This window comes from Rhinopithecus roxellana, chromosome 17 (assembly GCF_007565055.1).
Source record: "Rhinopithecus roxellana isolate Shanxi Qingling chromosome 17, ASM756505v1, whole genome shotgun sequence".
In the NCBI taxonomy this organism is placed as follows: domain Eukaryota; kingdom Metazoa; phylum Chordata; class Mammalia; order Primates; family Cercopithecidae; genus Rhinopithecus; species Rhinopithecus roxellana.
This window is the reverse complement of record NC_044565.1, coordinates 20,836,991-20,854,813: the sequence shown is the minus strand read 5'-3', so window position 1 is coordinate 20,854,813 and position 17,823 is coordinate 20,836,991. Positions and strand designations below refer to the sequence as shown.

The 17,823-nt window shown below is 45.6% G+C and overlaps 1 protein-coding gene across 1 annotated transcript; it reads left to right on the top strand.

Moving 5' to 3' along the window:
• Nucleotides 1–16,708: 16,708 nt before the first annotated feature.
• On the top strand, nucleotides 16,709–17,823 carry TMSB10 (thymosin beta 10). The gene is made up of 3 exons (XM_030921518.1): nucleotides 16,709–16,867; nucleotides 17,152–17,266; nucleotides 17,538–17,823. The coding sequence occupies exons 2-3, from the start codon at nucleotides 17,167–17,169 to the stop codon at nucleotides 17,570–17,572; spliced, it is 135 nt and encodes a 44-aa protein (XP_030777378.1). The 5' UTR covers nucleotides 16,709–16,867; nucleotides 17,152–17,166; the 3' UTR covers nucleotides 17,573–17,823.

Genomic DNA, 17,823 nt, shown 5'->3' with positions numbered 1-17,823 from the left:
CAGTGAAACCCTGTCTCTACTAAAAATGCAAAAATTAGCCGGGTGTGGCAGTGTACGCCTGTAGTCCAAGCTACTCAGGAGGCTGAGGCAGGAGAATAGCTTGAACCCAGAAGGCAGAGGTTGCATTGAGCCAAGATCATGCCACTGTACTCCAGCCTGGGCAACAAAGTGAGACTCTATCTTAAAAAAAGGGGGGGGGGGACTGTGACAGGCATGACTCCTGGCCCCACAGAGCTTCCTCTCAAGAGCCATGATCCCTGGTTGCATATTAGAATCACCTAGAGAGCTTTTAAAATTACCAAAACCTGGGCCTCACCCTGATTAATTAACTCAGAATTTCTGGGGGGCGTGGCCCCAGCATCAGCTTCTTTAAAGCTGCCCTGGTATTTCGAATATGCAGCCAAGATTGAGAGACAGACAGAAATTTCACAAAAAAGGAAATTACAGGATGGTAGTGTGGGTGGTGTGATAAGGGTCCATGACAGGACAGCCCATGACCCCATCGTCATTCTACGGAGAGTCTCCACAGGAATGTCATCTAAACAGAAACCTCAGATCTGAGTAAGAGTTAACCGGAAAGCAGCATTCCAGCGAGAAAGAACAGCAGAGACAAAGGCCTTGAGGCATGAGAGAGAGTTCACTGCATTCATGGAATTCAGTCTTGTTGCACATAAGACCAAGGCAGGTAAGGGTAAGCCAGAGAGATAGCAGGAGCTGGAGGTGAAAGGCCCCAGAGCTGAGATGAGGAATTTGGCCCATATCTTGAAGACGTGGCAGAGCCATCAAAGTGTTTTAAGCAGAGGAATTGTGTAATCATACATACACTTTAGAGAGATCACTCAGACAGCAGCACAGAAGGGAAACTGGAGAAAGTGAAAGCGGAAGCGGTAAGACAGTGAGGAGACACAATAGGGACCTGCACCAGGCTCTGGTGGGGGTCAAAGAGAAGTATTATCACAAAAGTAAAATCCACCGCACTTGGAGGTTAATTGGATGTAGGGAAGAGGGAGAACAAGAAACTTTCCAGAATTAGCACCCAGAAAGGGCCTCTAGACCATACCCTCTGGCCTCAACTACACAGCCACAGTGCTGGTGGTGATGGAGGGTGAGTACTCATAAGACCCCCAGTTTCATCAGCGTTTCAATGGTCCTTCAGGCAACAAGAGAAGCAGGGGGAAAGGGAGTCTATCTCTCACTTCCTCCAAGATTAGGAACATCAGGTTCTTCTAGACCCCCAAACTCTTTTACCCCAGCCTCCCCCTGAAGTCTCTATAACTCCCACTGTCCTCTAGTCTTGCCTGCCTTTAGTAGAGTATCACCATCTCAGGCAGTTTCCTTTTGTTCTGAGCACTGTGAAAAGGACTTGGGTCCCGGAAGCATGCAGAACTAGAGTCCCATCTTGTCTCTGCCACTTACTAGCTGTGTGATCTTAGGTAAGTTAGGTAAATTACATAACATCTCTGAACTTTATCTTCTTCATCTGCAAAATGGAAATCAGAATATTTGTCTTGCAGGGATGTTGTAAAGACTATAACTAACGTAATATATAAAGAGCCAAGCAGAATATATAAAAATTGACAAAAGATAATACACATAATATAGAAAGCTCCTAATTTTTAAAAAAGAGAAAGAAAAAGGGTTATCAGGCTATTTGAGAAATCAGCAAAGATCATAAAAAGACCACAAGAGGGAAAGGAGTAAGAGGAGAAAGAAAAGGGAGGGAAGAAGAAAATGAGGGAAAGAAGGAGAAATATAATAGTGCATGAAGAAATGAGAAAATACTCACTAGCTAATCAAATAAAAGCAAATTAATGCTGGAGATGGATAACGATGATAGCCTGACAATGTGAATGTACTTAATAGCACTGAATTGAACACTTAAAAATGATTAAAATGGTAAATTTTATGTTATGTATATTTTACCACAATTTTTTTAATAAAATAATGTTTAAAAGCAAATGAAAACAAGTAGGTACATTTCTACCTCTCGAACTGGCAAAAATAGAAGCATGCAATATCCAATAGGAAAGTAAAAGCTTTTTGTTTTGTTTTGTTTTGATTTTTTGTTTGTTTTTTGTTTTTTGTTTTTTATGAGACCAAGTCTCACTATGTTGCCCAGGCTGGAGTTCAGTGGTGTGATCTCGGCTCACTGCAACCTCCCCCTCCCAGGTTCAAGCAATTCTCATGCTTCAGCCTCCCAAGTAGCTGGGACTACAGGCGTGAGCCAATATGCCTGGCTAATTTTTGTATTTTTAGTAGAGATGGGGTTTCACCACGTTGGCCAGGCTTGTCTCAAACTCCTGACCTCAGGTGATCCGCCCACCTGGGCCTCCCAAAGAGCTGGGATTACAGGCATGAGCCTCCGCACCCAGCCATAAAACCTTTTCGTAAGGTAGTCAGCACCCAGAAATTCCATGAAAGGAATCTATTCTTGGGAAATATTGACTCATGTGTGCAAACACACACATACACACACATACAGACCACAGTTTGGGGATCACTGAGCTGGTCACTGAAACATTAAAACAATGAAACACACAACATGTTCTCACTCATCGGTGGGAATTGAACAATGAGAACACTTGGACACAGAAAGGGGAACATCACACACCGGGGGTGGGGGGAGGGGGGAGGGATAGCATTAGGAGATATACCTAATGTAAATGACAAGTTAACGGGTGCAGCACACCAACATGGCACATGTATACATATGTAACAAACCTGCAGGTTGTGCTCATGTGCCCTAGAACATAAAGTATAATTTTAAAAACAATGAAACAATCCTTATAATTTGAAAATTACAAATACAGTAGATCTTCAGGCTCTAGAATGCAAAGACAGCAAATTAATGACTTATCTGGGGAGGGAGTGAGATGGGTGTGGGGTGGGGAAGGGAAGGAAAGAGGGTCTTTCTGCTTCTACTCTCTATGCTTCTGTATTTCTGATTTTTTTTTTTTTTTTTAATAACAAGCACAAGCCAAGCACAGTGGCTCACCCCTGTAATCCCAGCACTTTGGGAGGCCGAGGTGGGCAGATCACCTGAGGTCAGGACTTCGAGACCAGCCTGGCCAACATGGCAAAACCCTGTCTCTATTAAAAATACAAAAATCAGCCAGACATGGTTTCAGGTGCCTGTAATCCCAGCTACTCCGAAGGCTGAGGCAAGAGAATCGCTGGAACCCGGAGGCAGAGGTTGCAGTGAGCCGAGATCTTGCCACTGCACTCTAGCCTGGGCCACAGAGAAAGACTCTGCCATCTCAAAAATACATACATACATACGTATATACATAAAATAACAAGAACATCTTTGATAAGCTCTTTAATTTTAATGATGTTTTTTAAACCAGCTACTTCTTGAGCATGTATTATGTGGCCAGTCCAATTGAGAGTGTGCCTTATACTTCAAAACATAACGATCTACTGATTCTTCCTAATGCCTGAAGAACTTACCACAGCGTGGCTTGTTTGCCATTTTTCGTGATCATAAATAATGCTGCAGGGAATAGGGCCGTGAAGAAAATGAGTGTTGCAGAAAACCTCAGGATTACCATTCTTGTTAGTCCCACTCATTCATTAGGAACAGTGGCCTCAAGAGCTGAACCCCCAGTGCCTGGCCAGTCTTTCCGAGAGATGCAACATGCTAACAGCAACCCCTGCCCTGATCTGGCTGGCTGACTGCCGTGACCTCCACTTGGCCCCCGAGGCCCCCCAGCTATTGGAATACTGTCCTGGCATCTGGCAACTGGTCATTTTATGACCTGGGTTAAGGAAGTGTGGGGTGTTCTTCTTTCCTTCTTCTTTCTTCCTTGCCAGAGATCTGTTGTTTCCTGGGTAGGAAGTTCCTTTTGTCACATGAATGGCGATCAATATCTGCCCTGGCCTCACAGACTAATGTTAGTGGCCTTAGCTGAGGAAGACTGTCTGCCCAGGACCCCTCCCCCTGCAGACTATAGGCCGCCCTGGCCATGGGAGGGTCAAAGATCTGCTTTCCTTCTTGCTACGGCCCCTGTAGAACTTCCTCATGGGCCAGAATCCTGGCTTAAGAGGCAGCGTCTCTCCAAAAGTGCATGGACACACTTACTCCAAGGAAAGGTCTTTCTCCACTAAGAAAAATATGCTTTACAGCCTCCCAGAAATGAAACAGCAATAGTATTATTTTTTCCAGTTGGTGCATATATATATACCATTTTGTTAAAATACATTTTGGGCTTGAGACTTTATAGTTTTCATAAAATAACTGCCATGAACATACCAGTCACCCAGTATCTCCACATAACAGAAGCCACCCTGTGTGCAGCCCTTGATCAGGGAAGCTTAGCACAGGGAGTTAAGTTACTTGGCCAAGGTCGTACATCTAGTAGGTGTTGGATTCAAACTCACAAAGTCTACCTTTAGAGTTCAAACTTTCACCCATTTCCCTATACTGCCACCTCTCACTACCAGCTAGCATTTTCTTTAAGAAGGAGATATATTACATATATGAGGAAGAGGATATATATTAATACATCCTCTTTTATATGTATTATATGTGATGTAATAGATATTTATATATATATATATATCCTCTTCCTCTCCTTAAATAGAAGCTAATCCAAGAGAACTCCTTAATAAACATCCTGTATATATATATATGTGTATATATATGTGTGTGTATATATATATATATATATATATATATTCTATTATAGAGGAGTTTCAAACTCACGCAAAATAGAAGCATAGCAATACCCAATAGGAAATAGGAAAGTAAAAGCTTTTGGTTTTGGTTTGGTTTGGTTTTGGGGTTTTGTTTTGTTTTGTTTTTTGTTTTTTGTTTTTTTGAGACCAAGTCTCACTCCAGCCCAGGCTGGAGTGCAGTGGTGTGATCTTGGCTCACTGCAACCTCCCCCTCCCGGGTTCAAGTGATTCTCATGCCTCAGCCTCCCGAGTAGTTGAGACTACAGGCGTGAGCCAACATGCCCGGCTAATTTTTGTATTTTTAGTAGAGACAGGGTTTCACCATGTTGGCCAGGCTGGTCTCAAACTCCTGACCCTAGGTGATCCTAAAGACAAAAGAAGGCAAAAGAGTACAATGAACTCATATATAAATATCACTCAGTTTTTGAAGGACATAGTAACAGCTCCAGAACTAGGATTCCATGGAACACAATTGGGGAATCACCGTCCTAGGTCAATGTAGATGGCTCCTCCAGCATTTGATCAGAACACGGTAAGGGCCATTCAGGTGGTACCCCAGAGAGATCAGACTAGGTGCACAGAGGAAGAAGAGACAGTATATAGGGAGAGCAGAAGGGTCAAGAAAGCAGGCAAGGGAGAAACTCACAGCTCCCGGGGCGGCTGGCAGTGGTCTAGTTCCAGCCCTAGGGCATTCTTAGCCTAAGTCCCCTGGGATGGACACTGCAAGGGACTACTCAGGTTCCCCTTCAAGAAAGGACTTGTTGAACCAGCTGGCTAGGAATGTTGCCAGCAGATAGCCTCCAGGTGTCATTCTCTGTAGCACTGCCTTGGCTGCACAGAGCCACCTCACCCTTACAGTCTCAGCCCATCTTTGGGACAATATTAGCTTCAGAGGTCCCCTGCGGTGTGTTGGGGGTACTGAGGTTGTCATTAAGCCTACATTGTCTAGCTTGACTTCTCCCCAATCCCACTTCCTTCTTCTGCTTCAATAGGAGTGAATTCAAGGGAACTCAATAAATATCCTGCACATTGAACCTGTCTGATTTTGCTTCCACGGAATTCCAAGGGCATTTGCCATATGCCCTTTTCGCTTAAGGGATCCCAAGTGAGCCTTTGTTCCTTGCAATCTAAAGAGGATAATTAACACAGTCCCCCAGCCAGTCACCATATTGGGGCTGGGATCACTATTATACTGTACTTCTTTACAGAAAACATACAGACACTGGGACTAGAGAAAGAAAAAAGCAAGTGGGAGAGATTTTCAAATTGTATGCAGTATATCAGGGAAAGAGGTCAAAATGTACACACTGAGACCCATACTTAGGAAGAAAGAAAAACGCAGCTTGCTTTTTCTCTGGCAGTGCTTGGGTGCCCACACTGGCAGATGGGCAGTAAGTGAGCCGATTAAAGGAAACTCAGTCTCTTCCTGTTTGAAGTGGTCTGCTAGGCTTCACTCCGCCTCCCTGCAGAAATGCTTGGTCTTGAGCTGTTCCTTCCTCTCTCCTCCCCAGAGAGGTTCAAGGCACAGGTGCTTCCTTCCTTCATGGCTGTCAGGAAGAGAAGGTTCTCCTGGCTCTTACTCTCCCCATCCTTGCTGCATCTGCCGCCAAATCCTCTGCTGCTGACATATCTCAGTGTCTGTTTTCTTGGCAGAGTCATGGAGGCGGGGGGCTCTTGATGAGTCAGCCTTCCCCTTGACGTTCCTAACCTGGAAAATTCCCCAAGATCTAACTGCTACTTTCCTTAAATTCTTGGCTTGGACAGCCTTCCCTGGGGCCCTCTTCACAGAGCCAGTTCATTCCTGTGTGTTGAAACCAGCCAGCCTTGCAAACTTAGCCTCAGGAAGTTTCTATGCTTTCCCATGGGGTAGTATTAACTTAGCAGCTAGCACCAAAACTCCACTGAGGAAAGGAATTGTCTTTGGGGATTAGCTGCTGGTAGTAGGAAAGGGGGCCCAAAAACCTCCTTTCAGCCAGAACGAAGGAAGCAAGGAACATTGTTCTGCTGTACACTGAACAAGTACACTATTCTATTGGAGAGAAAGAGGAGAGTTGGTATTTCTCAAGGGAAAGAATTAAGAGAAGGAGAGAATCGGAAAGGGTACAGGAGGTAGCTCATGCCTGTAATCCCAACATTTTGGGAGGCCAAGACAAGAGGATCACTTGGGGCCAGGAGTTACAGACCAGCCCAGGCAACATAACATGACCTCATCTCTACTAAAAATAAAAATTAAAAAAAAAAAAACTGGGCATGCACCTGTAGTTGCAGCTGCCTGGAGGCTGAGGAAGAAGGATCACTTGAGCCAGGGAAGTTGAGACTGCAGTGAGCCGTGATCACACCACTGCACTCCAGCCTGGGTGACAGGGAAAGAGCCTTTCTCAAAAATAAATAAATAAAATTAAGTTAGGGGGTAGGTGGAGATACTGTAAGTTTGGGAATACCTGGGAGAAGCACAGGAGGGTCCCCAATGGCACAAGGATGTGTCATTAAAAATATGTCTGCCTCTCCCCATAACCCACAAACCTCTGATAAAAGTTGTACTGCACATACCAGCCTTATATTGTTCCTCTGAAAAAGGAAATTAAGGCCAAGGGCTATCTACATATGGAGGTGCATTAATGTGGAGACACAAAAACTCTGAGAGATGAGAAATAACTATAAGAACAGAACTTGCCTGAAAATTCAGAAAAATCATGGGGAAGCATCCAAAAGGAGTTGGAATCATTCTTAGCCAGATCTTGGTCAGATTCCAGAGAACACCTGAGTTACACATCAAATTTCAGAAACATCTGTCTTGTGGAGGTGAAAGAAGAGTTTAGATGTGAAAGGGATGATTTCTGAACAATAGACGCTAAGCCACCAATGAAGGGATCCCTCTACAGTGGTGTTTCAACCGCTAGTCACAGCCAATTAGTGGGTAATAAAATCAAACTGACAGGTCATAATCAGCATTTGTAATAAAATGATAAAATGGAAAGGAACCATTCAACACCACTAGCCATTAGGGAAATGCAAATTAAAGCCATGATGAGATATCACTCCACACCTATTAGAATAAATACAATTGCTGATGAGTTGATGGGTGCAGCACACCAACGTGGCACAAGTATACATATGTAACAAACCTGCACGTTATGCACATGTACCCTAGAACTTAAAGTATAATAATAATTTAAAAAAAAAAAAAACACTGACAATACAAAGTACTGGTGAGAATGCTGGGAAACTAGATCTCTCCTACATTGCTGGTGGGAATGTAAAACAATACAGCCACTCTGCAAAATTGTTTGGCATTTTCTTACAAAACTCAGCACACTTACCAAATGATCCAGCAGTCCCAGCCTCCCAACCCTGGTCATTTATCCCAGAGAAATGAAAACTTCTGTCCACCCCACAAAATGCACACAGATCTTCAGAGCAGCTTTATTTTTAATAGCCCAAATATGAAACAACCAAAATGTCCCTCAATAGGCAGTACACCCATACCATAGGAATACAAATAATTAAAAGTGTATGAAGTACTCAATAACTTGGATGGATCTCATTTTTGTCTTTTTAAAAAATATAGAGACAGGGTCCACTATGTAGATTAGTGGCTGCCGGGGTTATGGGTGGGGATGTGTGGGACTATAATAGGGTAGCATGAGGGACTCTTTGTGTGGTGATGGAATAAATCTGTAACTAGATTGTGATGGTGGTAATACAACTCTACACATGTAATAAAAATGCCTATGGCTGGGTGCAGTGGCTCATGCTTATAATCCCAGCACTTTGGGAGACCGAGGCAGATGAATCACTTGAGGTCAGGAGTTCAAGACCAGGCTGGCCAATATGGTGAAACTCCATCTCTACTTAAAAAATAAAAAAATAGCCTGTAATCCCGGTTACTTGGGAGGCTGAGGCAAGAGAATCACTTGAACCCAGGAGGCAGAGGTTGCAGTGAGCCAAGATCATGCCACTGCACTCCACCCTGGGCAACAGAATGAGGCTCCATCTCAAAAAAATATACTAATAAATAAAAGCCCTTAACTACACATGCTCAAATAAATATATGTAAAAATTGGTGAAATCTGGAAATAGTCTATAAATTGCATGAATGTTGGTTTCCTGGTTTTGATACTGAATTATTATAGTTATGTAAGATGTTACCACTGAGAAGAGTTGGGAGAAGGATACCAGGGACCTCGGTTTATTATCTTTGCAACTTCCTGTGAATCTATCATTATTTCACATTTTTAAAAAATTAATGAAAAGGAATAGAATAGGACAGAGAAGGTCAGAGTGCTTCATTCGGAGCAAGGGTGAATATTGTTCTAGTAAAACTTTTGTATCATTTGTGTGTGCTCATCTGAGGACTAGGCAACAATATTAAAGGCACTTAATGTGCTTCTTGGGGGAGTGACCTCTAAGGTCAAAGAAAATTTAAAAACCACTGCTCTACAGTACGCTCAGCTGACTCAAAGACCTACAGGAGCCAGACAGATCATGTGAAGAAGCAAAATGGGCCTGGTTCATTAAGATTGGCATCACCTATCTTTCCCACGTACAGTCAAATCTCTTACTGTGGCAGGTTTTATAATGATACAAATATTCTTTACTGTCACAAATAAATGTGCTTTCTTATTTTTCTTGAATCACATGGCACTCTTGTTCCATCTTTTCTCCTCACTTTTTTCACTTTTTTCTTTATTGTGGTAAAATATACATAGCATATAGTTTATATTTTTAAGTGTACAGTTCAGTGGCATTAAGTGAATTCACATTATTGGGTGACCATCACAATGATTCATCTCTAGAGCTTTTTCATCATCTCACACTGAAATTCTGTACAGTAACAAACACTCCCCATTCTCCCCTCCCCCTGGCCACTGGTAACCACTGTTCTACTTGCTATCTCTATGTATTTTCTCCCTATTTTTGAGAGTGAATTAGTTCATCTATTGCTGAGAAGCAAATTACTCCAAAACTTAGCAACATAAAACATAAAGTTACAGTTTCTAAGAGCAGCTTAGTTGAATAGTCTCTAGTTCAGGGTCTCTCCTGAGGTTGCCATCAACTCCACAGCCAGGACTGCAGTCCTCTGAAAGTTTAGCTGAGGCTAGAGGACCCACTTCCTCCTTACTCATGCAGTTGTTGGCAAGTCTCAGCTGCTCACTGGCTGCGAGCCAAAGGCTTCAGTTCCTCGCCACATGGGCCTCTTCACAGGGCTGCTCACAACATGGTAAGTGGCTTCCCTCAGAATGAGAAATCCAAGGGAGAGAAGGACAGAGCCAGGCACCAAAATGGAAATTACAGTCTTTTGTAACTGAATCTCAGAAGTGACTTACTATCATCTCTGGCATATGCCATTGGTCACACAGAACAATCCCAGTGCAATAGAGGAGAGGACTACACAAGGATGGGAACAAGAGAGACTCGCTGGGGCCATCTTGAAGGCTGGCTCACACAGAGACCAAGGATCAAGAAATATTTCTGGCTAGGCAAGGTGGCTCACACCTGTAATCCCAGCACTTTGGGAGGCCGAGGCGGGTGGATCACCTGAGGTCAGGAGTTCAAGACCAGCCTGGTCAACATGGTGAAACCCCATCTCTACTAAAAATATAAAAATTAGCTGGGAGTGGTGGCGCATGCCTGTAATCTCAGCTACTAGGGAGATTGAGGCAGGAGAACTGCTTGAATCTGGGAGATGGAGGTTGCAGTAAGCCAAGAATACGCCACTGCACTCCAGCCTGGGTGACAGAGCGAGACTCCATCTCAAAAAAGAAAAAAAAAATTTCTGTACTATAAGCAGAACACCAGCCCAAATATAATAAGCAGCAACTGACACTTGTTTCCTTGTTTCCATGCTGGAAAGACATTAGGGAATGACAGGAAATCCAGTACAGTGAAGAGGACATGCCTCATTTCAAGGGGGCAGCTGTTCACTGTGGTGTTACCATGAGAAAATACAGACCCAGTGCTACTAGATCTTCAGCTCGGAAATCTTCCCATGTTTGAGGGCTGGCTGAAGTTTTTGTTAAATTTAGCATGACCAGATAAAATACATATGCCAGCTGGATCCAGGCTGGCAGTTTGCAAATCCTGCTGCAGGGTCTAGGCAAGGGCGGTGCAGTGGTGAGGCGCCCAGGCTTTGGAATCAGCCAGATTGGGATTCAAATCCCAGCAATACCAATGACCAGCTGTGTGACCTTGACCGAGCCTTAGATACCTATACTTTAAAGCAGAGATGTTTAAAATCCTGCTCTTTCACACTATTTTGTCGAGGATTAAATAAGATAATACATGTGAAGTCCTTACTGCCGAATCTGGAACACAGTGTCTGCTCAGTAACGTGAGTCGCTGTCATCATCGCTATTCTAGCGGCAAAGATGAAAAATCAAACAGTAACATTCTCACTCACACTGTGGCCTTTAGCCACCTGGGCTACCTAAGCAACTGCCAAGGTTGACGTAGGCGTTAACCCACGCTGTTCTCCACAGAGCAGAACAATCTCTGCTGAGGCTGAACCTCAAACACTCATTTTATTTTCTTCACAATTTTATCTTGGATGAGCTCTTCAGCCCCATAACCTACAAAAACATACAGCATTTTGATGGTGTGGAAAATATGGAATTCACAGCCTGATTTCTTTGCTTCCCCTGCCTCCTTTGTGTGAGGCTGGCAACTATTTTCAGGCTGGTAAAATTTTCAGGCTGGCAAAACTGGCACTCAGAAGGAGACTGTTTCACAAATGGAATAGTAGCAACAGACGGACCAGGGAGGTCATCTAGGGCAAGGTTTCCCCACTTGTGAGCCTACTGTGGCCCATCTCTATAACAGTCCAAATACTTGACTATCCTCTTCTCATTGAGGATAGCCTCTTCTCATTGAATGCCTCCAATGACAGTGAACTGATCACTTCCCTCAAAGTAGCTCATTGCATTTCAGTTAGGAAGTTAAGAATTTTTTTGCTCTGCCTGGAAACTGCCCAGGTTTATGCATTTGTTCAAAGAATACTGACTGAGCACTTACTATATGTCAGGCATTGCCGTAGGTGCTGGGGATACAGTGGTGAACGAGACAGGTGAGGTGTCCCATTTTCTGTGGCAGAACATAGACAATACACAAAGAAATGAATGTGTAACATGTTTATTTGTATATTGGTTGGAGATGGATTCTATGAAGAAAACTGAAACACACTAAAGGACAACAGAATGACAAGGGTGTTGCTCTGTATGTGTGGCCAAGGAGAGTTCTCTGAGGAAAGAGACACTTAAGCAGGTTCCCAAATGAAGGAAGAATGTGCACAATGCGTATGTTTAGACCAAGAAGAGCATAAATGGGGGCAAAGGTCCTATAGCAGGAGTGAATGGTTTTCTTACATTCAAAGGAAATCTGGACTGGACTCTTTCTTCCTATCCACACAATCACAAATTTCACTGCCATTTGCCAGTTAACCATGTTAATCATCTCTCCCTGTATTTGTAGGATTAATATTAGGGCCAGGAGGCTTCCACATCTGTCTCTATCAGGTTTATCTCATCACATTTTGTTCATTTCTTCACGGGATCCAGTTGGTTTTGGAGCTTAGAGGTTCATCCTTCATAACATAATCACTATTCTATCTACATCCTCATTCCAGTCTCTGATAAAAGTGTCAAGTTGGACAAGTCTGAGGAATGAAGCCCCATGGCAAGCCTCCAAAGGCATCCCCCACCCCCACCAGGTTGACAGTCATCAAGACTTCCTTAGTTCCTCTTATTAGTTCTACATTTTCCAGAACATCCTTCTTGACAAAGAAAATGGCAATATCATTGCAGTTTAGTAGTTCAGCTTTGCCTATTCCATCTGTGAACAGTATAAAATCTGTTCCCAGCAGCAGGCTGAAATGTTGTCATGTGTAAGTGGCACTCCAAGTCATAAGTGAATAGGAGGCATGACCCATGACCGTGAATATTATTGACTGACACTACACTTGTAACTCAAGAGTTTCATTGTATCTTCCACAGCCAGAATGCTCCCAGATATTGTGTGAGCATTCAGGAAACATTTATTGAATAAGTATATGTGTGTTACATTAAGTATGTAGGAAAAAAATCCCCAAATGAGATCTGAGTGCCTGGAATCACCAGGTTATAATATATCTACCTCATGGTGTTCCAGTTATCTAATGTTGTGTAACAAAATATTCTCAAACGTAGTGTCTTAAAACAACTACATTTATTTTGCTCATGAGTCTGCAATTTCGGCAGGGACAACTCATCTGTGCTCCACTTGGCATTAGCTGAGGCAGTTTGAAGCTTCGAAGGCTCCTTCACTTGTGTGGTTAGTGGTTGATGCTGGCTATTGGCTCTGACCTCAGCTGAGGCTGTGGCTGGAATGCCAACACGTGGCCTTTCCTTGTAGATGCTTGGTTTTCTCACAACTTGGAGGTATCCTGAAAGAACGTCAGAAAGAACCATGTGGTCTTTTACGACCTAGCCTCAGAAGTCACAAAGGCATCATTCCTTCCATGTGTTATTCACTAAAATAAAGTCACTAAGGCCAGTCTGTACCCAAGAAATGGTGGGAAAATGTCAAAGAATAGGAAGATGTTTTAAAACCACTGCCCATGGGACTGGCTGAGACATAAATTTGACCATTGTCCTTCAGCAATTAATGCCAAAGAGGCTGCCTGCTGTGGTAGAGATGGGCCACAGGGTTGCACTGAGCAAGAATAAGGAATGTCTGTCTGCAAGTCCCCTTAAAGCTCCTTTGTTTGGGAGTCTTGCATACTCACTCAGTCACCAAACATATGTCTCCATAGCTATATTTAGAAGTCAATTCCTTTGTTTTCTCAATAAAGGGAAGTTGGAATGGAAGTTCACCATGGGTCCAAATTGGTACAATTGAATATTCCTACACCCAGGTCAAAGGTGGGGCCTGGGAATGTATTATAATAATACCTAAACAATTATTGGCATTGCAACTAAAAAGATGTCAAGTGCTAGTGAAACCCTCCAAAGAGTCATTGTCTCTGAAAATCTGGATATTTTTATTTTCTATTTAGCAGATCCTTCAACAGTGTATGGCAGAGACCACTCCAAGACCACCCAACCCTGCTTTCTTTTTCTCCTAGGGACAGCTAGACTATATTTCCCAGCCTCCTCTGCAGTTATGTGAAACCAAGTGAACGAGCTCTGGCCAAAGAAATGAGAACGAAAGTAATGGAGACTACTTCCAAGCCTGGTCCATAAAAATTCTAGTGTGGGCCTCTAGCCTTTCCTCTTTCCCCGTCCACTGACTGGATGGTGTGGACCTCAAGGACCTAGAGGAGAGAAGAGTAACAAGAGAGAAGGGGCCTGAGTTCCTGAGTCACTGCATAGAAAAGAATTGCCTGACCAGCAACATCAGCATAGAATGTTGCTGCATGAGTAGAAAATAAATTTGTAGGCCTGGCACGGTGGCTCACACCTGTAATCCCAGCACTTTGGGAGGCCGAGGCGAGTGGATCATTTGAGGTCAGGAGTTCAAGACCAGCCTGGCCAACATGGTGAAACCCCATCCATACTAAAAATACAAAATTAGCCAGGCGTGGTGGTGCATGCCTGTAATCCCAGTTACTCAGGAGGCTGAGGAAGGAGAATTGCTTGAGCCCGGGAGACAGATGTTGCAGTGAGAGGAGATCATGCCTCTGCACTCCAGCCTGGGCTAAAGGGCAAGACTCCATCTCAAAAATCAAAAAATAAAATAAACTTGTATTGCATTAAGCCACTTTGGGGGCTGTGTGTTACAGTTGTTTGCCAACCCTGCCTGTGAAGTTCCGCTTTCACTCAAGAAATGTTCACTACCCTCCCTCTCTTACCACAGGTGGAATATTTTCCCCACTCTGTTGATGGTGGGCTTGACCAATAGGATGATAGCAAACATGATAGGATATGACATGCTTTGACACTTTAACATTTCTACACTATCTTGCAGGACAACCCTCTTGCTATTCTGCCATCACCAAAGAATCAGCCAGAGGATAAGATACCTGTGGAGCAAACCTAGATCCAATCCAAAGTCTGGAGCCAAGCCCAGTCTGGCCCAGCCCAGCACCATCTGACCTGCCCATATAGGAACAAGAATAAATAATTGTTTAAGCTCCTGAGATTTGGGTGGTTTGTTACATGGCATATTGCAGCAGAAGTTAACCAATGCACTCATCAAATATGAGTGTGATATTCCAATGAGGTTGCTATTTTAAGTATCCACTTGAGACCAGGTACAGTGGTTCACACTTGTAATCCCAGCTCTTTGGGAGGCCAAGGAGGGCGAATCACTTGAAGTCAGGAGTTTGAGACCAGCCTGGCCAACATGGTGAAACCTCATCTCTACTAAAAATACAAAAATTAGCTGGAGATGGTAGCGCATGCCAGTAATACCAGCTACTTGGGAGGCTGAGGCACAAGAATCGCTTGAACCCAGGAGGCAGAGGTTGCAGTGAGCTGAGATCACACCACTGCACTCCAGCCTGGGCAATAGAGTGAGATCCATCTCAAAAAAAAAAAAAAGTATCCACTTGATGCCTCTTCTTTATCTAAGTTTATGCCAAAGCTATTTTATAGATGAAGAAACTAAAGAAAAGATCTGCCCAAGGTCACACAAGCCTAAGCTCTCTTCCCACTGTTCCAAACACACTGAAGGAAAGTGAGAAAAGCAGGTAAAATCAGGAGGGGAGAAGGGGGCAGTGGTGCTCAGGCTTGTAATCCCAGCACTTTGGGAGGCTGAGGCAGGCAGATGGCTTGAGCCCAGAAGTTCGAGACCAGCCTGGGAAACATGGTGAAATCTCGTCTCTACAAAAATAATACAAAAGATTTGCCGCTAGTGGTGGTGCACGCCCGCAGTCCCAACTACTCAGGAGGCTGAGGAGGAAGAATCACTTGAACCGGGGAAGTCCAGGCTGCCATGAGCCGTGATCACACCACTGAACTCCAGCCTGGATGACAGAGTGAGACCCTGTCTCAAAAAAAGTAAATAAATAAAATAAAATCAGGACCGAATTTAGGCTGTTACCACCAAATCCCACTTTAAAGGGCTTGGTAATACTTCACACTTGAAAAAGGAAAGGTCAGGACAAATAAAAGAATAACCAGCCTTAACTCCTGAGCTGGTAATTTAGGGAACTTATTACTTAACGGTGTTGCACAGGCTGAAAATACAACTTTTCTAAGAAAGATGTGAATAATTGCAGTATACTACTCCTACAATGGGTTAATAAGAAAAACAAGAACGTTTGTAGGCATGTGGGTCTCTACTATCTTCAAGGTTAACTTCAAGGAAGAAAACCGCACCCACTGATAACAGTGTTTCTAGGAGCTCGGCGAGAAAAAGAACACTGCGAGCCTTCTCGGGAAGCCCTGTTCTCACAACAGCCCTTCACACAATGCATCTAACAGCATTTAAGGAGCACCCGCCACGCCAACGATACTGCTGGAACCGCCCAGTTCAGGGAACATGGGACGACTGACCAGAGGGCAACCGCCCCCAACCTGAGCAAACAGCGCTGGAAACCTATTTCTCCCCTCCCCTTTCCCCTCCCCCCCGTCCCCGCTCCAGCTCCACTACTGGACCCTCGGCTCGAATTCTTTTAGTGCAGGACCAGCTTAGGACTCAGCCTCCCTAAGGAGAGGAAAAGTGGGGGAGGGAAGGGGACTCTGGAGGAGCAAAAGCAAGAGGCGTGGGGGCGACAGGGGTGGGGCGTCTCCTAGAGCAAGGATTGCTGCAGAGTGCGCGTGCACGCCCGCACATCCACACCTACGGCTACACATCATATCTGCACCCGCACAAAACCACACACCCTTCCCAGTCGGTCCCATATCCTTTCTGCGGGGTGAACAGCAGATTCTCGGAAAGGGGGAAATGTAGCCGCAAAAGCAAACCCCGGAGCCTGGCGCCCACCCTGGCGGCGACTACAGCCCCCACGCAGGGCACACTGTGAGCTGGAGGTGCCGGGCGCGGGAGAAGCCGCGCCCAGCCGGGCTGGCAGCCCAGCGGAGGGCGCGGCAGGGCGAGGAGCCGCCCGCGCTGCTCCCGCCCCTCGGGTGCCAGCGCCGCCCCTGCTGCGGCGGTGAGGGGCGGGGCGGGGCGCGGCGTATATAAGGCTAGGGGCGGGCGCCGCTCTTTTGTCTCTTGCTGCAGCAACGCGAGTGGGAGCACCGGGATCCCGGGCTCGGAACCCGACTACACGGTGAGTGCGGCGCCGGGGCTGGGGGCCCACCCAGGGTGTGGCCGGATCCTGTGCACCGGGCGGGCGCGCCGCAACCGCGACAGGCGCCCTTCTCGGACGGGACCCAGGGGCCGGCGACCACGCCCTGGGACCGAGAAGGGGGGCGCGGGACGCGCCCAGATCCTCGGCCTTGGGGCTGCTCGCCACGCCTTGGCGCGAGTGCCACGTCGAGAGGCGTCGGCGGGGAGCGCGGAGGGGGACGCCGGCCCCCAGCCCCAGGTCAAGCGCCTTCGTTTGCCCACTAGGATTGTTTTAAGAAAATGGCAGACAAACCAGACATGGGGGAAATCGCCAGCTTCGATAAGGCCAAGCTGAAGAAAACGGAGACGCAGGAGAAGAACACCCTGCCGACCAAAGAGAGTGAGTGTGCCTCGGTCTCCCGCGCCCCAGTCCAGCCCCTCACCCTGCTCTTCCCTGCAAACCCACTCCTCCACCCCGCACCCGGCTGTTGCCCGCGGTCTGGGCGGCCCCGGCCACTCTTTCAGTTTCACAAAGCGCCTTGTTTCGCCCCAGCCCCAAGCTTCCTTCTAAATCCCCACACCTCGTGGGTGCCTCGCCCACACTGGGAAGCACCTCGATTGCGGGTGGGGGTTGCAGCTTCCCTCCAGCGCCCGCTTCCCGCTCTCCACAGCCATTGAGCAGGAGAAGCGGAGTGAAATTTCCTAAAATCCTGGAGGATTTCCTACCCCCGTCATCTTCGAGACCCCAGTCGTGATGTGGAGGAAGAGCCACCTGCAAGATGGACACGAGCCACAAGCTGCACTGTGAACCTGGGCACTCCGCGCCGATGCCACCGGCCTGTGGGTCTCTGAAGGGACCCCCCCCAATCGGACTGCCAAATTCTCCGGTTTGCCCTGGAATATTATAGAAAATTATTTGTATGAATAATGAAAATAAAACACACTTCGTGGCATGGC